A 20,969-nucleotide genomic window follows, 5' to 3' on the forward strand; every position below is an offset into this window, starting at 1 on the left:
AATCCTCCATTTCTACATTCCTGATAGCTAGAGTAAAACTTACTCTGCCAAGACAGGCTTTCTTTGGACACCAGAAAGCAAACAGTCTTAGGTTTACCTGGAAACCAAAAACTATTTGGGCCAGTAGTATTATTCTAGCAACAAAGAAAGGCCAAAAGAAGCACCTTTAGCAATTGAGATTTCCGAGGTGCCAGCCTCAAAGGATGTCCCAGGGTTTCACTTTTACCAAAGGGACAGTATGTAATATGACCGGCCAATGCTACAATGCTTTAGTTACAGCAATTCTTGCCAAATTTCACGCTAGAAGTCCAAAAAGCTCAGGCATCCAGAGGAATGCGGTTTCTGAAGGGCAGCAGTAGTTATACTACATTTTTACAAGCTTTATATCGAAGAATAGAGTAGCTCTACCGTTAAAAAGTTCCCTTGCCCAATGACATTGACCAGTGAAAGAAAAACACACCAGAACAGAAATGAGCGAGCAGCGCATCCAGGGAAAGGCTGTTTCACGCTGCTGGCACTAAGGTATTTTACCTGTTTTTCCATCTCAAGCTGGGAATTTCCTACTTCTTCTTTCAGAGCCTCTATTTCCTGTGTCAAAGCCTTTTCAATGACAAAACAGACAGGATTGGACAATGGAAACAAAAACGACACAAAAATGGATGCTACAAGTTCATCACTATAGAATGCCATGCAGTAACAAATAAATGGTAGTCAGTGGCATAGACACAGACAGGAAGGTAGGTAGTGCAAAAATAGATACCTGAACAGTCTTCTCCTTGCTTGCTACCTTAAGGATTTCAGCTTGTAGGAGTTCTTCCACCGATTTTATTTTTCCATCCTTTTCATGGATCCTTTAAAAAACAAAGAAGGGGAGAGGGACAACATTAGCTGGCTGAACAAATGCACTGCTTGAGCAGATACACAGGCTTTGGTTCTGCTATCACATCACATCGCCAGCCTCTGGGATCCACAGTGGGACCTCCCACTATTGCAGGTGCCATCCCTCACTGCAATCCCAAATCCAGATAGAACGAGCAGGAGAAACAAATCGGAGGAATAAGACTGGGAATAGTGCAGAACAAGCTGTCTTTATATAACCAGTAGTTCACATGCTAAATAGATACTGTTACTGTCTAAAATGCAAATTTAGGTATCAATAGTCCCTGGAATGATGCACACTTCAGCCATCACTGGACATTCCAGCAAAGTATTTATCAACTTCAAATACACAGACAGAGTGCAAACAAGCTCACTCCTCTTAGAATTCCTACTGAAGACAAACAGTTATCCTGGCAATTCAGTGTAATTCTTCGTCTAGTCAAAGTTAGGCTTATGAAGTTAATGGCTTTGCAGAGAGACAACTGGATTTTCAAAAGGTATTGATCTGACTTGATGTGTTTCCAAAGTGACAATGCTTCCTGGCACACACACACACACGCTTCATCCAGTTAAAAGCAAATCATTTCAGGGAGGCAAAACACTTGTAGGCATGGAATAAACACAGACAGAAGTAACAATCAAATGAAATCTGTGCAGCAACTTACACTTTCTGGAGTTCTTCCACCAGGGATTGGAAGGAAACCTGTTCAAAACACAGCTTCAACTTAGAAAAACAGAAGAGAGCAAAACAATCTGCAAGTGTTGAGGTTGGTAAGGAGCAGAGAGCTTGACCTCTCTGGCACTGGGTAAACTAGGTAGCAGCCTAATGCTTTTATCTATCTGGCTGCTCCTGAGAAAATCAGGTGCTGGTCTCCAGTTCCTGGCAAACCAGTAATAGCAAATTTGCTGCAAGTTCGAGGAAAAACAAAGCAAACCCACACCACCTTTACCAGGAGAGGCTGAGGTTCAGGACCAGCATCTGGTCAGCTAACCTTTTCATACTGGCACTTCTGTACACCTCTCCACAGTTATTGTGCTTCTCCTCTCCCATAAATGATTTTCTAGAAACTAAGTGCTCTCCTGAGCTGTACAAGCACAGCTGGGCATCAAGGAAAGGCCATTCCCAATCAGCACCACGTGCACATCAAAAACAGTAATACTGTGGCAGTACCACTGAACACAGACATCAATAGAAGGGGGCTAAGTCCCACCTGTACAAGTGTGGATCAACATCAGAAAGCTCAAATATGCATCATGAATCTGATGCAGATGAGCTTCCTACCAGCCACGCTTGCTGCACTAGGCTTCTGGAAAGATAAAAAAGCAAGCCGCAGCCATTGCGGTACGCGACAAACTTAAACCAACCTAGAATCACCGCTGAATTGGAACCTTTACACCTGCCGTGTTTCTGACACTTATGCAATGGAAGTATTAGACAGAAGCATCAGCTTCAAGACCAACACTGGAAGAAAAGAGGATGCTTTGCCAATGGGCTTCAAAGACGCCTTCACCTTTTTTCCATTGACTTTTGCAACCACAGCAAGATTCTTTTAGATTTAGTTTAGGTGTAATAAAAGTTTTAGATGAAAAGTACTACCTGCTCTGATTGCTGAGTTTGCAGACTTTGAAGTTCTTTTCTCAAGGATGAATTTTCCGTTCGCAGTGCCTTTGAAAGCAGACACACAGATAATGAAATATTCATTTGTTGGGGAAAAAGTGTTAAGCTTGACGGAAAAGTCATTTCTTTCAGAGCAAGTGAAAGACTTCAAAAATCTGAAAGAGACCCCCCTCTGCAGCAGCTGGAGCCAAAGCATTCAGTGGACTAATTATTCATTATAGACAACTCAGAGTGGACTTCAGTCTGTAGGAAGCTAGAGTCCAGGGAAACATCAAGGTGATGTGCTCGCATCTTTGGCCGTTTAATAACCTGAGAGTCTGCTAGTGTGCAGCCCCACCCCAGTCAGCGATGCACCTGGAATTTATGGACATTAAGCAAGCGAGCATTGTCTTGGCTACGTCCTGGTAGACAGGGCACAGCTTTCCAGCAAAACCCAGCTGGAAACAGATTGGGATTTTTGTGCTGGCTTTCCAGATTTCTCATCACTAGCTTCTTCATAAGCAGAACATGAAGGAAGCACCTTTAACATCAACCCAGAAGTGTCCCTAGTTTATGATCCATTTATCCCTTCAGATTACCAACTAAGCAAAGAGATGCAAGCACCCCATACTGCCAAGTTTTTACAGAACACCCTTTCTTAAAGCCAAACTTTTTGCAGATTAGGCCAAACACACAGCTCCGGAGATGTATTCACTGTATTCCAAAACACACCAGGTAAACACCCTAGCAAAATCTGCTCTAGACTAGATGGAGAGAAGCACTTACTGCACAGCGTCAATACTCATGCTTAGTCTATCTTACCAAAAAGGTTTTAACCTTGTCTTCACAAGATGCTTTTCCTATTCAATAGGAATGATCTCTGGCTGCACTATGAGCAAACATACGCTTTGCACAAGAGCACTTTTTTATGGGGAAGTAGAGATTAAGAGAGATTTTACCTTCAGCTCCTCCTCTTTATTAGCCACCTGTATGAGTCCTGCCTCAAGCAGCTCTTCAACTGTCTTGATTTTATCATCCCTCTCTCTCATACTGAGAAATCAAAAGTGATTATTAGTAAAAAGAGACTTAACCTTTGACAGCAGCTTAGCTATCAACAGTAACCCTGCTGCCAACAAAACTGCATCTTTATTTTAGCTTCTGATTCAAAAGAAAGTTTCTTACCTTCTCTCCATCTGCTCTACCAATTCTTTGTTCGGCTATGAAAAAAACACAATAGGGTGATCGTTAATTGGATCAATAATGGTTTGGGATTTTAAAAACAGAAATAACTAGAGAGCATCAACTTAACCAGAACCTTAGTTACCACACTAATCCAGAAGGGAAAATAAAATAGCGGCAGAATGTCCTCATGGCATGTGTGTCTAATATTGACGCTGAAAGGATGTCAATCTTTCCAGGGAGGTACAGATCCCGCCAGAATGCCTTCATGATTTTACACTGATGGACTACAGTTCTGGTGACAAGATGCTGTGAGACACCAGATTCCAGTCATCCTAGGGAGTGTCAAACATGCCAAGCACTGCGCAGCATCTAATCCATAGCAGCCACCTCAGTACCTGAAAAATCTGCCTCTGCTGAGCTTGAGGCTCACTCAGGAGAGCATTTTTGATTTCTCAACACCACCACATCATGAGGGATCACACGAGAAACATAAGCCAGCTACCAAAAAGAAGAAAAAAAATCAGCCCCACTATTTCAGACAGGACACCCAATCAGCCAGACCCAGGGGAATAAGGCTGCAAATCTGGTTCTCTGCCAGAAGAAAGAGAGCCACTCCAGACAGGGAGCTGCTGGCTAGCAGACACCAGGGCAGAAAAGGAAATAAGTTTCCTGTCCTGCAAGTTTTTCTTCAGTGTTTTAGGAAGTTTTCTCATTCCACAATGGTACAGAGGCAGGGGTGTTCACAGGCGCTCTCCCAGGCAGCACTTGCAAAGCAGATGAGGCAGAGCAACACAAAAGCTTTGAACCTGCAGCATCCTGTGTGAGTACCAGTCAGACTGGCTGCAGCAGATGTGCCATGGGCAAAAATATAGAAGAGGAGGGACAAAAGACATCATGATATAAACAGTTTTCCCATTCCATGAGTCTGTTCTTTGGTTACTACTGCTTTAAGAATTCATTCCAGGATGGAAGAAAACAAGTAGGGTAAAGATCTTAACTCTGGGTTCCTGACAGCCCAGTAAGAGCCCTCTCGCCCAGAAGGGCCAGTTGCTCATGGAATTTTTTTATTCCAGAAAGCTGCCATTAAAACTGGGAGGTGTTGGAGAAATAAAGTTTTGGCTTGTGTTAAGCCAGCATTCTTCAGGGGGTGAGGGACACAACACGGAATGGACAGACAGGACACACGACACTCTTGACTAGGTCTAGAAGACAGCCACAACTGCCTTACTTGAACCCTCCATGGAAGGAAAAAATACCTAAAAGGCAACAGACTGACACCAAACAGCTCAGCCTAGGGCCAGCTTAAGAAAAAAAATACTGAAGAAGTTAAAAAGAACAGAAGATATTTGATACAACCTCAGCGAACACTGGCTATACCTGCTCAGACAGGAGCGTCTGCAGCTTCTGAACTTCAGCCTGCAGAGTTGCATTTTGATCCTTGAGAACCTGGAATGAAGTTTAAACATTATATCAGTTCAGAACTGCAAAGCCTAACTACACTTTCATTTTGACAAAGAGGTAATTAAATAGCACAGAAGACATTACAGGGAGTTCTTTGGAAGCTACAAGACTACAAAGAGTCCTTTCCCCTTCTTTCTTGCTTTTCTTTATTAGTACTTTTATCCATATGTTCCCATGAGAAATTCAGCTGTAACCATCTCTACTCCCTGGCAAAAGATCAGACAGTACCAAGTGTGAGAGTCAAGAGAAACTGCATTTTTCTCCTAAAGCAGCACCAGCATCATGTCAAGGTTTGATAGCTGCCTCTTACAAAACACTCATCTGGCGAAGTAAATGGTCTAGGATCACCTCTCGAGTTCTCTTCAGCTGCCTTTACACTGAGGGTGCACAGCAAGGAGTGAGCAGCAGAGGTGCGCACAGCTTCCACGCTTTGCTCCAACTGCAGGCTGGGAAGAGGCAAATCAGGAAGGCAGCCAGCCATACCACAGACCGTGCCTTCCCTCCGGCATCCCTGCAGCGGCCCTTAACAGGCAGGCTGCCTATCTGGATTCCTCAGAGATATATATATGTGGGTTTTTTAAAAAAACCTCCATTATTACTGATTTTTGTTTTACAAAGTCTTTTTAAAGAATTGCTAGGTGCTTTACAAAACCAAAAAGCAGGACACATGATCTATGCTTCAGTCCCAAAGCCTCACAGGGACAACACAAGCAGGAAGGGACAGCACTGGTGAAGATGAAGAGCATTGCTCTGTTTTGAACCTGTCTTTTCTCTCTTTTATGTGCATGGGAAAAAAGAAGTGCTTCCTCAGGTGGAAGCATTTAGTCCAGAGCTGGTCTGGCTTGCGTTTGGGATCAAAGACAGGAGGAAGAAGCGACTAGAAGGGCACACAATACTGATGCCAAGCCCACACTATGAATTTCCACAGTATGACAGTGACGATGATCTGCATGCAGTTCCCTCTTCACTTCCCAAGAAGTGCTAGGATTGCCTCCAGCTGATTTTGCCATTACTTAGCACCGAGCTGATTTCAGCACATAACCATCCACAACACATCTAAGGCCTTTTTCCTGAGTAACAGTTACTACAGAAACGATCACTTTAAGGAAGTTCAGATTATTCCTCCTTGTATTCATTTTTACCACTTTACCTGCCATTTTAAAATGTTCCACCACCCTGAAAGCCCTGAGAGCGTCACTAACTTGAGAGTCAATGACTTACTCAAGCCTGCCATCTCTTCCCACTCCCCCTTCACTGAAGATTCAGTTAATACCTTTATTACTAAAATCAAACATCTGAGGTGGTATCTTGTTTCCTGGTCTATTAATTAGGCAAACTTCTTCCCTCTTATTCTCTGACAGCTTAGAGAAATTACTGGGCCTTGCAAGGGGCTCTCATCAAAACATCTTTAAAAGTGCCACTTCAATACGTGACCCAAGTTTACTACCTGCTTGCTAACACCTTTAAAGAGCTCCAGGAGATTCCTGAGGCATGGCTTCCCCTACAAAAGCCACGCTGCCTCTGCCACTACCCACCTGCTCTGTTCCTCACCAGCAAAAGTAGCAACTTGACCTTATGAGATTCAGACTGTGTGGCCTTTCATCAGGAGCATCAGAAAAGCAGCACTACCCAACAGGGGCTTTAAAGGAGTTAAAAAGATGGAGCCATCACCTTTCTCAGGAAGCAGGTCTATTTCTAACAGCTAAAGTTCAAAAGAAAAAGCCTAAGGCGGCAGAGGGCAAGGAGTTAAGTTGCTCTCTGCATACACCATCTAGAAACAAGTATCCGCTCTGCTGTGCAGACCCCAGATGCCAGCACTAAAAGCTTTGGCAATTTAGCTGCAGCCTCATAAGAAACACTTTGGAAGACAGCAGGAGAAAAATAAGCATTTTCATACCTACTTTGACAGAAAAAAAAAAAGAAAAAGGGGAAAAAAAAGACCTGACAGCACAATAATCCAAGCAACAAAAGGCTCACACCAAGGCCTTGAAAGTCATATTAGAACATGGAATGCTGGAAAACCGCAACAGCTTTTACTGAACAACCTCCTCTTACAGATTTCAAAGACCTCACTCTTCACAACTGCAGACAACTGCAGGCTTCGCTTGCGTTACCACACCTCTTACTCTGCTGCAGAGTCTGTTGCACTGCTGTGACATCCCACATTGCTCCTGCCTTGCAAACAAATACTGTTATTTACCTTAACACCCGAAAGCCAGTTCTATTTTACACATCAACATTCAATTGTATGAACTGCTCCATAACCTCCAAAGGCTGGAAAACTTAAGATAAATAAGCACAAAAATAGCTATTCTATATCTTACCTTCAATTCTTTTGTGTTTGAAATCTGAGCAAGTGCTTCTCGAAGCTGGTCTTCAAGAGTTCTTATTTTGTCATCTTTGATGTGAATGCTGAGACACAGCAGAACAGTTAAAAACGTTTCCTCATCCAAGTCTTACAAAACGCATCGATTCAAAAGAACATGAAAGACTGACAAACATTGTTTATCAAATCCCAGAGCTATTTACCTTTTCTGCATCCTTTCCAGCTCGTGTGCAGCAGCAGCCTAGACATAAAGAGGATTAACACAGACTTAGGATCCATCACATGATTCAATCAACCTTTCATTCCACAATATTAAAAAGCTAGAACAAGTCATTTGGCCTCTCAGCACATGACTCACCAGCAAGACCAAAAGGGGTAAGCTTGTCTTCATGCACTTTTAAGACACCAATATATACCAGACAAGCATGCAATTACGCAAAGGGAAGATGATCTCGAAGAGATTCATTTGACAACCAGGATTATCTCTAATTAAACACTGCACTCCCACCTCGGTAATGAACAGGCCACATAGCAGTAACAAAGGGAAAGCATTCTGTCTGGTTCTAAAAAGGCGAGGCAGGGATTTTGTGTGCTTCTGGGTTTTTTTTAAGGGGATGCTTATGTCCCTTGTATGCAAATCCTTGGGCTGCATATCCAAGCACAGTTGTGCTCACTCCTGACAAGTGTCCTGCACTCTGCACACCTGCAAATCTAAACCGACATGGCAACCTGCTTCAGTAACTTGGATATCCAAGAAACAGATTTCGATGGTGAAAGAGAGGTAGGAAGTAGGCCTCCCACCAGCTATAAGAACTCCAGGGAATCACATATTAGCCCTATGCTGTAGCCTCACACCTTTAACGTGCTTAAGCACAGCTCACTTAAACCACGGGATCTGTATTTGCATTTATACTAGAATAGGTAGTGGGAAGAGAATAAAATTAAATATTTAATGAAACAATTATTCTACCTGTTCATTTGTCAAAGCCTGTAACTTCTGTACTTCTGATTTCAGGGATAGGTTCATATTCTGTAAGACCTGAAAGAAGGAGAAAAAGAAATACATTTGCACTTTGCATGGAGACAGTATTTCAGGTAAGTTCACTCTCCAGTACAAAGTATTTCATGTCACTTTTTGAAGAAGTTTAGAGGTAACAGCAAGGAAAAACCCCAAGCTTTCTTACAAACAACTTCCCAGCATCAAGATTGGCCTTGCCTAGAAGGGCAAAAGTCAGCAGACTTGTAGCTGAAAGAGCTGGCTCTAGACCCAAAAGCAGCAGCCTTGTGGGCTTCATTTTATACGTGCAGCCAGCGAGCCTCTCTCTATCAGCTGTTATTTACACATGCTTCTATTATACCTTGAGCTCTTCCTCCTTGCTGGTTAAGTTGGCACGTTCATTGCCTAATGAGTCCTCCATCTGCTTTATCTGTTTGTCCTTTTCCGCAACCCTGCACAAACGAGAAATGATGACATATGACTACTAAAAGGTCTTGGATGAAAGTGGCACATGAAGCATCAGGCTAAACACAAGACACATGCTAGCCCCAAAGTCCAGCTCCTAGTCTAAATCCTGCTGACAGTACACTTTGGGTCCAAAAGCTTTTCCATCCGTTTTAAATGCTTGCCAAAAACTTATGGGACATTCTCTAGCTCTGAAACACAATAACTATCCCATCTCCCAAAGGGAGAAGCCTCCTGGCACAGCCATACAGCCCAAATATTAATAATTCTCATGGTCACGCACATTCCTGCACGCTGCACTGATCCCTGCACATAGGCAGCTGTAAACAAGAGAGGAGACACTGCTTTCCCTGTCGCATGTAGTGCCACGTACAACGGACTCCAGACCTGAGGCCAGACACGGAAGGGAAATCCGCAGGAAACTGTTTCCCAGCTCCCAAGTCAATCTCACAGGGACAAGTTAAAAGCACAGACAGCAACCGTTTCCTTCGCCAGCCCTTCCCACACGCACTGCACGTGTGTGGAGGAAAGGTGGCATGCATTAAAAGCCAGTAACACTTCCCCACTTCCCAAATACCAGAGGAAATGAATGCTCACACTTTGTGTAGTTCCTCTGCCAGGACTGAAGCCGAGGTCTGCAGAAGGGGGAAAAAAAAAAGAAAACAAACAAAAAATAGCTGAAAGTAAAGCAAGTCAAAGAATCGTTATCTACAGTGAGCCAGGAATAACATTTGTACAATTTGTCTAGTTATTTTAAACTGGCACAGGACGATCCCAACTATTTCCTGGCTGAGGAACACTGAAGGAATACCAGCACATACTAATGTCCCTTCCTCTTTGGCCTAAGGTAACATGAAGGGAAAAATGAACCATCTTATTTGCCCTTTACCAGACTCAAACAAGCCATGGGGATCACCAGCACTTGTCTCCCAAGGATTAAGTGCTTTACAGAACATTCTGCTGACAAACCACTTGAATTTAAAAAAGAAAAGCCTGCACAGTACTTCAGGACTCATGTTAGGAAGAGAAAAAGCAGCATAAAACCAGCCAGTGGCATTTTTTCCCGCTGGGAAAAGTCTATTCCTATGTGGTCACCCACAACAAGGAGACACCCATCACACTGGTTATCAAGACATCGAGGGACCTCTGCAGACTGTTTCACATCTAGTTTGGTGGCAGCTGTGGCAGAACTTCCAGGTTCATTTGTGCTTCAGATACATGGTTCTCCTTATCCAGCCTTACCCTCCCCCCAGAATCCTTGATCTTGCAGAGCTTCTACCCATGGAACCCTGTAGCAATTCCTACACTGCCTTATCCAGATCATGCCATAGAAAATGGCATTGCAGGGGCAGGGGGTGGGAATTGTCAAAGGGAACAAAAAGTTCTAGCCCAGAGGGTCTCAATGACCAAAACAGTTTCATCAACCCTGACACCCAGAGCAGCAACCACTCCAACTTCTCATCCCCAAAGTGCTGTTTTCACACCCACTGTCCATGGTGGAAAAATGGCCAGCGGGGCTACATGGGGAAAGCACACACCTCCCTCCAACCGTCTCCTTGCATAACCCAGAGCAAAAAAGTAAAACTTCCCTAGGGATTTATTTTCAAAGCCCTTTTAAAGGACTAAGGTAAGAGTAGTAGGTCATAAAGATACTGTAAATCCAGAGCATCTCTTCCCTCACTACTCTCCCACCCAAAGGGTGCACCAAGCTCTTCAAACAAAGCCAGATGACACATTTTCAGTCTGATTGTTGAATTTAATCAAACTACATCAAGCACATCCATGATTAAAAGAATGCAGCACCTAACTGCGTAGGAACAGTCTCCACTTATGCCCACAGAAGTTACGGCCTTGGAGCTGTTTTCTGTGACCTAGCTCTATGTGGAAGCAGCTTCAGTGACTGAGGTTTTACATAGTGTTTACAACAGAAATAATCCCTTTAAAAAAACCTAGTCAAACTAAAATTTTAGAGGCTAGAAGAACTGAGAAAGGCATTGTGCACGTTTGGCTGTTTTTTGGTGGTTTTGTTTTCTTCTGCACAGAAATCGCCACTGGAATGAACAGACAGCTTTATATGGGAGCTAGACAAGACACTGTTTCTCAACCTGATGCACAAGGGGAAAGCAGGATCACACAGTTCACACAAGGACTGCAAAAAGACCATAGAACCACAAGACAGAATTGTACACATGCAAGGCTACAGAAAAACAAACATTCAAAGAGGGATTCTACCCTTCGGTTACAAATAAATGCCACTATAGGAGGAAATAAGTGGATTTTTCCCCCAAAAGGACAGCAGAAGCTTAAGTTCTAAACTGGTTTGAGAAATATTAGAAAGCAGGATGCTAACAAGTCTTTGCTTTCAGCATTACATATCTCATATCCAGCTACATAAGAAATCTGACTTTTATTAAAAGTTCACCATTCATGACTGCAAAAGAAAGTCTGAGAACATGCTGTACCTGGGCTGCCATTTGTGAATGAAACTTCTGAAGCTGAGCATTCAAAGCATCATTCTGCTTTATCAGCTCCTTGTAAGAGAGCACAGAAAGAAAAGCAAGCTGAGATCTGCAACTAGTCAACTTTTGCTAGGATTAGCTCTTAGCCATGATTACGTTAGTAAGAACAGCTTAGTATTTATATGTCAGACACTCTTCAAAGATGCTATTTTTCTCCCCATTAAGATCAACCAGTTTGAGTGCAAGCATAAGAACCTGTTCAGTATCAAGAGAAAGCATATGATGGGGCAGGGAATATTTATTTGGTTTCCCTGAAGCTCTCAGGAGCTATGTCCACACTGCCTCTCACCACTTGATGCTAGAAAAGGGATCACTCCAGAAGAGCTCACACAAACATCGAAGTTACATGGCTGCTCTTCCAGGGTGTTCCCCAGACCATAGCGTCATTTCACAGCTTGGGAAATTGCTTGGGTCAGCACATTTTCCTGCCTGGCCCAGAGTGCTTCTCCAGTCTGAGATGGCCCCAGACCTCCTCACAGCACCACACACAAGGTCTCACTTCAGAAGTTGCCAGATGATAGACTGGCACACAATTTTCCTCATTCTTTACCGGGTGGAAAAGCTTTACTAAAGCAGCATTTCAAGGATATTACTGTGTTTCCACAGGCACAAAGTGGAAGGAAAAAACCCAAACCCTTAAGACACTTGAGCAATACTACCTGCACCTGCATTTTCATGGAGTCCTCCGCAGTAGCTCTCTTTTGTTCAGCCTCCATTAACTGCAACATCCTCTGCTCCAGCTGCTGTTTTGACACCATTGTATCAGTAAGTTTACTGTGCAAGCTCTGGATTTCATTGTCTTTGGCCACAAGCTTATTCTGCACATCTGTAGCAGAAATGTCAGCATTTTAATACAAAAGTTAATATTTAACTTTGGGGGAAATAGCTGTCACTGCAAACAGGGAGGCTGATTAGAAGCCTCATTCCAGCAAGCAAAGGTTCAGCGCTCTCATCAGCACTCAGACTAACTGGTGTCACAACATACTATTTCCCCAGGGTCCTGAAGCAGCACTGACTTCACCTGAGCTTTATTTAAGCCATTTACTCAATAATGCCTTTTTTTTTTTTTTAACAAATAGCAACAGCCAAATCACTGCGGTAATCGTTGCTTGGGAATTCTGTGATACATGCCTTGTTGTGCTGCTTCATGTTCTGCTGTTCTTTTCCTGAGATAAGCCTGGATTTCTTCCCATCTTCTCTCTGCATCCTGCTGCTGGACCTTCACATTGAGGGGAAAGTTGATGAAAAGAAGTCTAACCTTTAATTTATTTTTGAAACATTCAGAGTGCATTTCTTCAGTGCTATTCCCAAAACATATGGCAATGAAATAAAATTGTTTCTTGTTTCCATTAGGGCTCATCAGAAAGACAAAGCGCCCTGTAATCCTCCTCCTAGAGTAGTTCAGACTATTAATTTGAAAGGCAAATTGTGAACAGGATTTCATTATAGGCTCTTAACAGGACCGTTTCTGTAATATGAAAGTGCAGCATCTTTGCCCTGCAAGTTCAGAACTAACACTAGAAGCCAGACTAGCCATGCATCACACAAATCCACATCTAGTAATTAAAACATGTCTCAACTCTAGATACCAACTCTCCACCCGCAAGGCCTAGAGGCAGGGAGAACTTCTGGTCACTAAGACTTAATTACAAATATGAAAAAAGTAGAGAGCTCTGGACTGGCATTCTCACCCAAAAACACTGTGTTTCTCTTCTGGAAAAAAAGAAAAAAAAAGAAAAAACCCAAAAGACCCTTTCTTCCAAAGACTAGGAGGCATCCAGAAATGCAATTTAAAATTTAAACATACATTTAAGCAAAACCATGTCGTTTCAAATTAAAAAAAAAAAAATTAAAAAAAAAAATCACACAAGGACTATGCCATCTGAACGAACAACTCCAAAGCATCAAATCTTGCTGGAATCGTATGCTTATAGAAAGCAAAGTTCAACATCACCAGTTAAGCTTTTAAAAGATATTTACCTGCAAGGGCAAGTTTCACTTCATAGGGAGGTTTGTAATCACTCAAAACCCAGAGTACTGAATAAAAACATTAAATAAACCCAGAGGCCGGCTCAGCCTATCTGCAAATAGATACTTGCACATATAAAGACCACCAAGAGATTTAGCGGCCAGGGAAACAGCTAACGCATTTCTCACACACCTCACATCCCGCCCGATTCAGAACTTGGCTCAGATAAAGCCCTGAGCACAACTCGACAGGCAGAGAAAACCCCGGTCACCTTTAGCTGAGCAACTGCCTGCTCTGCATTCTTCTTCTGGAGCTCCTCTTGCTGCAGCTTGCTGTTCTTCTCTCCCAGCTCACTCATCAGCCTCGCATAATCCTGGCGCAATTTGCTCAGTTCAGCCGACTGCCTAAAAATAAACGTTTTCACAGCTTTTTTTTTGTTTTGTTACAAGAAGCATAGGCCATAACAACAGCTACTCAAATTTCAACACCAAGTCCTGTATTTACAGCCAGAGGGCTGTACTGGGTGGGTTTGGGGTTGGTTTTTTTTTTTTTTTTTTCACACTGCTTCATCCTAGGAAATGGATGAGGGTCAGGAACTCCTGGCCATCAGCGCAGCACAGCACCTACAGCCCACTGAGTCAGAAACAGAAGGTCAGCAATAAGCCACAAGCATCAGCTCCTCTAAAACATTTGCAAACTGATGGGCATCATTTGGATAGTCTCACATAAACTAAAGAGGTTCAGCATAAGGAAAGGTCTCACATCAAAATTCACATTCCTTTCCTCTTCCCATAAAGGATTATCTAAAGAATTGATCTCAGACCTACTCAAGACTATTCCTCCTGGACTACTAACTGCACGCATCTCTTCAGACTACATGTTGCCTCCTGGCCTTGACTTACCTATTAACTTATGAAGGTGTCCGATGCCCTCTCTCGCTTTGAGAGAGAAGATGCATTTATGTAGGCCAAGGGGAGAATTTTAAGACTCCCCTTTTAAAAGTAAATAAAAAGCATTTTATTTTTATCTTAAGTTTGCCTGAATAAAGGTTTTTCCAAGATAACTAAGAGACAATGGTGCTTCGTTTCTACAAAAAAGGACACCTAAAATTAGGGTACCAGTAACCCTTCCCCTATCGACCTGCCCCAGCAGGACACGTGCAGGGAGCAGAATGCACCTCTGCTGAGCTGCACTTGACAGTGCAGGAAGGTCCGTCCATATGGAAGCAGCACCACTGCAAGAACAGAACAGCCAGGAAAGAAAGATACTGAGCCCTTAGCCCTTTCCAAGTCCAGAGAGTGGTTTTGACATTCTGGTCTCCAACAGCAACAAAATCTGAGCACATATAAAGCTTCAGTTTTGCTTTCTATTGGCAGAACCCCATTGGCAGCAACTCACCCTTCTGACTACACACATTACCAGGGCACTCAGCTTTTACCACAATCTATACAATCCTCTTTGCCAGATCAGGGGCAGCTGAAGTCATAACTCACAAAAGACAAAACCTTGAGATGCCTTTTTGTTTCTCCTAACATTTACAACACCAGCAGATAAATTCAAATGCCACTTCAACGGTATTAACTGCAGGGTGTTGATATTTTTTCTTATTGCAAGACTGATTTATAAGTTTAGAGCTGCTGTCCTCCCAAGAAGCCAGCATCAGCACCTCTCAAAGCCTCAGGGAAAAGGATACATACCCTGCCAAAAACACCAGTCATGGCTGAATGCTTCTGCACTTCTTTCTGTTAAAGCCTCAGCACCCACCCTCCAAAAGCTCAGGCTCCAAACTGATAGAAGACAGTGATCTGTTTTGAAAGCCTTGGCTCAACGCAAATGCAAACAACTACCTCCCCAGCCCAAAAGAACTGTGTTCCTAGTTTAACCACAAATTCAGAGACAGCCAAGGAGATGAAAACAAAAGGAGCAGAAGCCAGAAAAATTCTTCAGGGAAGGCTTAAACACACACAGAGCTCAGAGTAACTGCTAACATACTTGCTCTCCATTTGATTGGTAGAAGTACTGACAGCATCTCTCAGGATACCATTTTCCTGCTTCAGGTGGCTTATTTCTGCCTCCATCTGCTCACGGAGTTGCTGGAACTGATAGGCAAGAAAAGATGAATAAAAAAAATTAAACTAAGGAGAAATAAAAAAATCCCAATAACTTACAGCAGTAGGTAAGATACCACAATAGTTTAAGTAAATAAGACTGAGTGGATTTTTTGGGAGAGGGGCAGCTTTAAGTCCTTCCCCGCATATCCACTCTTAAATCAAACTGTGAACTTAGAGCCTCTTGCTCAAATAAAAGCACCAGTTTCCTTTCATACCAGTATGTCAATCTATTTATCAAGGCAACCTTTTTATTTTGTGTAAAAGGCTACACAAGTGTTACTTAGGATACTGACTGCTCTACTGAATAACTTTAGATACTTGTCAGTAACTGGATTATCAATATATTACTTTATCAAAGGGAAATAAAAGAAATACACCATGAATTAACACGAGACGTTTACAAAGCCTTTAAGCAAAGCAGAAAAAGTATAAAACAACGAACAACACAGATTATAGCATGTAACTTGCAAAAGGCTAGTTCTCATATAATATCCTGAAGTCAAGATTGTGAAACAGATCCTTTTTTTAGGCAATAATATGCTCCAATTGCATTGCCAGCATGGTGCGAAAATGAGGCAGAGAGAAGCCCTGATAATCTGAGTCTGCTTCAGAATAGTGCAAACAAAAATCAAAAGACCGGATTCAAAGGAAAAAAAAATGAACTCTGCATATGCAGATGACAGCATAGCTGGTCTTACAGCCCAGCAGCCTGCTTTGAAAATCCTCCAGCTATATTCAGCTATAATGCTTTCTTCCTCTACCAGTGCCAGTTTGTAGATATGGTTGACACCAATTCAAGACCCAGTTTCATTAAATGGCTGACTCACCAGTGAGGATTTTATATATAAAAAAATCCAAACAAATGTTTGTGTAACAAGCACAGCAGGAGATAGCAGTCCCTTGTAGGGCAGCCACCTCCAATTCAGCACCAACACATGTAACAAGCTGGTCCTTGGACGTTTGTCGGGGGGTTCTCTTGGTTGTCCCCCCCTTTTTTTTTTTAAATGCCAACAGGATCTACAAGATCTCAACAGAAGCAAGGGCAAAAGCCCCATGTAACTGGAACCTGAGACAATTACGTTTCAGCTTCCCTGCAGTGCTACAGCACATCAGCAGGGGGAGCAGAGCAGAGCACTGGTTCTGTGCATCCTTTCTCCTGCTTTGCCTGTGACAGCAGCATTTGCAAAAACCACCTAGTCGTGCCCAGATCTCCTTCATCCTCCCCAGGCAGCAGTAAGGCCCGCCTATTACACGGTTGTCTGTAGAGGTTCAAATGAAGTTGCCTCTGCTCTGGAGAACATAGTTCTGCTCCAAAACTGCAGAGGTCCTGCTCTCCAAAGTGCAGAGACAGAAGATAACAGTATTAAAGCCAGAAAGTTCACATGCTGTGCTTGATGCTGTTTCTCAGGACTGATGTGCTTGTGCATGAACACCAGCTCGAAGAGTTTGGGTTAAGGATTTACCTTAATCTTCATCTGCTGAGATTCTTGGTAGCTAACATGTATTTTGCTCTGAAAAGTGCCGTTCTCCTTTTCTAGTGCGTTGATGCGCTCTCGCATTTTTGTGGTAAGCAAGCCATTTCTCTCCTTTTCTGCAACCAGCTCCTTGGGTGGGAGTGAAAGGAAAAAGGGAAAGAAGTAATCTACTGCTCCTTTGTAGAGTCTAATAGTGAGTGGTTTAAGATAACTAAAAATATAGCAAGTGTGTATCAAACCAAAGTCAGCATGAAATTGCTCAGAGAAATTACAGCATTAGGCCTGACCAAACTTCCAGCACCTTTATGAGAATTGCAGATCAGCGCAATTTCACATTTATTAAAAAGACCTTTGCCAATTTAAACATTGATTTTCTGCTGTCTCAGAAGACCTGTAGTCTTGTTTCTGTCAAGTTTGGCCAAATTGCAGAGTCCTAACAATTAAAACCATGGACATCACACAGGGCAGAGCTTAGATTTTCATCCCAAGTTTAGCAAAATGGAAGAACACAGGTAAACTGTGGCAAAACTACAGAGCGTTTTAGAGCAAGTAATTGCTTTTTGCAGGCTGCAGAGCCAACAGTTTTGCCAGAGGAGATGGGCTATTAGTACCCAGCAGCCAGAGAAGCCCTGAACCCCACGAGCATGATGCCGTATTACAGCTTTCAAATGAAAATACTCATTGCTATTTAATCATTTATTAGCTAGTAATTCAACCCAGACACCTGAGAAATCCATAGAGCTGCTCCTCTGCAATATAAATGCACTTGCTGTAGTAAGCAAAAATATTAAGCGCAGCTTCCAACAAGCTCCCCTTGCAGAATGAGGTATTTGTACCATTTAAGCTTCAGGTGTCTCCAGGCACGCAGCACAGCACGCAGCCCCTTACAGTGCCAGGGAGCCTTGACACATCATTTGAGCAATCTACCTTATTAGCCTGAATACCCTCCATCTCTTCAGAGTAATTGTAGCTTTTCCCACATTTTTATTTAAATAAAAGCTATTCTCTCTTTTAAATCCAACTTACTAGCTTCAGAAGGCTGTTCCCCCCGAATAAATTAAGTGACCCAAGTTCCCAAGCCCATGTTCACAAGGGCATTTATCAACTTGAGTCACACCAGCTGTTTTAAGTCATTTCTGCAAATACAGTGTGAACAGCTTGACACAAAGCCTTCTCCATGTTATATCAGCACCTGCTAAGATGCAACAAAAAAGGGCACCAGGACATACTGCAGCTTCCTTCTACCCCTCCACCAATTCCACCTTCCATCTGCAGTCATCACTAACTCTGCAACCCTGTCAAGGCAGTGCCAGATATTCTGGGAAGATTAACTTTCACCTAGCCTGTGTTTTGCCAAATACCTCCGAGGTCAGGCATCCCTTGCTCCCATTTATCCTCCCCAGTTATCATCTTTATCAACACCCCTACAGCGACACCTCTCCTCCTGAAAGTCCCTCCGTAGCTTTTGGCAGCAGAGAAACACAATAATTAGAAGGTAAGAGCTTTCTGTCAGTCAAGGTGAGCTTTTCCCTCGTTTATCCTCATGCTTTAGCACTGCAACAACTTTGCATTTACCCATTTTCTCCCATCTTTCAGGAATGCGTATTTATTTCCCCTTCTCCCTTCCCTCCTCCAATCCAGATGGCGAAAACCCTCAATGAACCCTACTTCTCCACAGCTCCTGCCTTGCCTTCACCAGCACCACTGTGCAGATGTTTTTTTTTTTCCCCCAACCACAACAGCTTCCTCCACACCCAGGCTCCTTCATACATTTCCTCTGCTTCTTCAGCAGCAGATACCTCCCCCTCTTTCATCCTGCAGTCCTGAGCCAGTGGTTTTTTTCTCCCCTCCAAACACAAGTCCTTTCTCCCTACAGTTACATATTGACTATCCCAAACCTCTTCAGTCCCACCTGCAAATATACACCTACCTGTGCCCCGCCAGGAGCTCACACAATACCCACTCCCTTCTTACCTTCTCATCTGCCGAGGCTTCCAACTCCCATGCCCTCCAGCCATTCCGCTCCCATCGTTGGCCACCCACCTTTCTGTGCCCAACTTCTGTCCCACACGACCTTCCTGAGCCTAATGCCTGTGTGCTTCCAAACTAGCCAAAACCTAAGAATCCTTCCCCCAGAAGAGTCTCCAATTCACTGCATATCTGCCTAATTATTTGTCCTTCCATAAATGCTTTCCTCTGAAACTTTCACAACAAAAAAGCCAAGTTTCATAAACTAGTCTTGACAGTGGTGCATCAGCAACCTCAGCAGGCAGTCTACACTTTCTGTACCTTCCTTCTTGAAGAAAGCTGATGATTGTTGTGCCTAGAAGCACACAAGCAGGTGAATGCTAGAATATGTACCAAATTAAAGCTGCAATGCAGAAACGGTGTTTAATATTTGCATCCACAAAACCTTAATATACTCATGAAGGAAGTGTTTTTAAAGTAGCCTTTTGAAAAGAAAAATACTCTCAGCTTAAGAGTCTCAGTAAATGAGCTCTCTGGAAAAACTACTGGAAAATGACTCTGCATAAATACATTAATAGCATCATAAAACCAAACATAGTGTCTTGGAAAGCTTTCCCAATATAAAAAAACTCCATCTTTCAACTGATACTAACTACATCAGCATTCACTGGCTGCTAGTCCTACAAGCCCCCTGCTCCTCTCCCACAGCTCTCAATACACCTGAACCTCTTTACATTTACCTGGGTTAGCTGCTTGCACTGCTCCTTTGCAACAGCTGCCTCCTCCTTCATCGCAGCAAGCATCTTCTCCTTGTCTTGTAGCTGATGTATAGCTGCAGCCGACTCAGCCTTGCTAGCCTGCAGCAAAAGTACATAAAAATGGTCATACATGCCAGAAGTACTTGCACAGCACACTAGCAGGCAGCAGAGCAAACATGAGAGGAAGAAACACCCCCTCCTGCCCCCAAATCATCTGTCTGCATGTGGTACGTGGCACCACCAGTACCCAATTCTGCTGCTAATGGATCCTGCAGCACAGATTTCATTAGACAAGGAAATGCATTTTCAAATGCACTGAAACCAATTAAGAGGATAAATGGGCTTTTAAGGTGCTTCCGCATTGGAACAGAGCTGCTGTGGTGGCGCTGGGGAAAATAAAGAACAGACATTAAGAGAAATAAAAGGAAAAAGATGCAGAGATGCTGAATCATTCAATAATTAAGGTTGGAAGATACTTCCAAGATTACCTGGTCCAACCCATGCTCAAAGCAGCTATAACCCAACTTGGATTATAACTCCAAACTTAATCTCTTGAAATACCTCCCTACAAAGGGAAAAAGGGAATGCTTATCTGGTCTCTCCTACTTCACAGGAAAGCCTCCAGTTGACATAATTGTTTCTGCTGGCACACTGACACACAACGTTTCAGAGATACTACAGGGAACAGAACTAGAGGAACGATCCCCACAGTCCTGCCACTTGGATACTCGTCCTCAAATTAAGTAACTGCAGTAAGGGGAAAACCTTCCAAAATCTGCACTCAGACTTCATAACTGAAGCAGCAACGAGGAGTGTCAGACCCCTAAACCCACTCAGAATTTGTTTGGAAGTTCTCCTTTAATGATATTGTACCACTTACATACACAAAAACCATTGTCAGTGCCTTGCATGAGTTACACACAGGAAAACATCCACATTTCCATCTACAGAAACCTACATTTTTTGGTTGTATACAAACCAGGAACCCATGTGGATCCTACAGCTTTACCCTTAACACAAAGCATTCCTTAAAACAAAAAAATACAGCAAGCAAGCTGGCTGGTGTTCTGAATAAAACAGGGGATGCCGTTGCTAGTGTACCACTACAGGGCTTTTCAGGCAAGCACTGAAACAGGCCCAGAGACACTGAAGACTCTGTCCTTGGAGGCTTCCAAGACCCAGCTAGACAAATCCCTATGCAGCTTGCTCCAAACTCAATGGTGGCCCTGTTCTGAGCAGGCAGTTGGACTGCGTGACGTCCT

General features: G+C 43.1%; 1 protein-coding gene across 11 annotated transcripts in view; it reads right to left on the reverse strand.

The window, feature by feature from the left end:
- Positions 1–20,969, reverse strand: part of KTN1 (kinectin 1) — a 76,627-nt gene that overhangs the window by 24,167 nt on the left and 31,491 nt on the right. For 5 of the 11 annotated variants that reach the window (XM_064461069.1, XM_064461067.1, XM_064461068.1 and 2 more), the window contains exons 6-24: positions 19,690–19,806; positions 16,970–17,110; positions 15,388–15,494; positions 13,667–13,799; positions 12,558–12,645; positions 12,086–12,252; positions 11,370–11,438; positions 9,505–9,542; positions 8,804–8,894; positions 8,416–8,484; positions 7,649–7,686; positions 7,444–7,531; positions 5,036–5,104; positions 3,659–3,693; positions 3,436–3,526; positions 2,477–2,545; positions 1,545–1,582; positions 761–851; positions 532–600 (exon numbers count right to left, since the gene is read on the reverse strand). In XM_064461069.1, the coding sequence (XP_064317139.1) occupies positions 532–600; positions 761–851; positions 1,545–1,582; positions 2,477–2,545; positions 3,436–3,526; positions 3,659–3,693; positions 5,036–5,104; positions 7,444–7,531; positions 7,649–7,686; positions 8,416–8,484; positions 8,804–8,894; positions 9,505–9,542; positions 11,370–11,438; positions 12,086–12,252; positions 12,558–12,645; positions 13,667–13,799; positions 15,388–15,494; positions 16,970–17,110; positions 19,690–19,806 (1,608 nt within the window). The remainder of the gene's footprint in view (positions 1–531; positions 601–760; positions 852–1,544; positions 1,583–2,476; positions 2,546–3,435; positions 3,527–3,658; positions 3,694–5,035; positions 5,105–7,443; positions 7,532–7,648; positions 7,687–8,415; positions 8,485–8,803; positions 8,895–9,504; positions 9,543–11,369; positions 11,439–12,085; positions 12,253–12,557; positions 12,646–13,666; positions 13,800–15,387; positions 15,495–16,969; positions 17,111–19,689; positions 19,807–20,969) is intronic. The other 6 variants (XM_064461073.1, XM_064461072.1, XM_064461070.1 and 3 more) reach the window with 2 other exon arrangements.

This window comes from Phalacrocorax carbo, chromosome 9 (genome assembly GCF_963921805.1).
Source record: "Phalacrocorax carbo chromosome 9, bPhaCar2.1, whole genome shotgun sequence".
In the NCBI taxonomy this organism is placed as follows: Eukaryota; Metazoa; Chordata; class Aves; order Suliformes; family Phalacrocoracidae; genus Phalacrocorax; species Phalacrocorax carbo.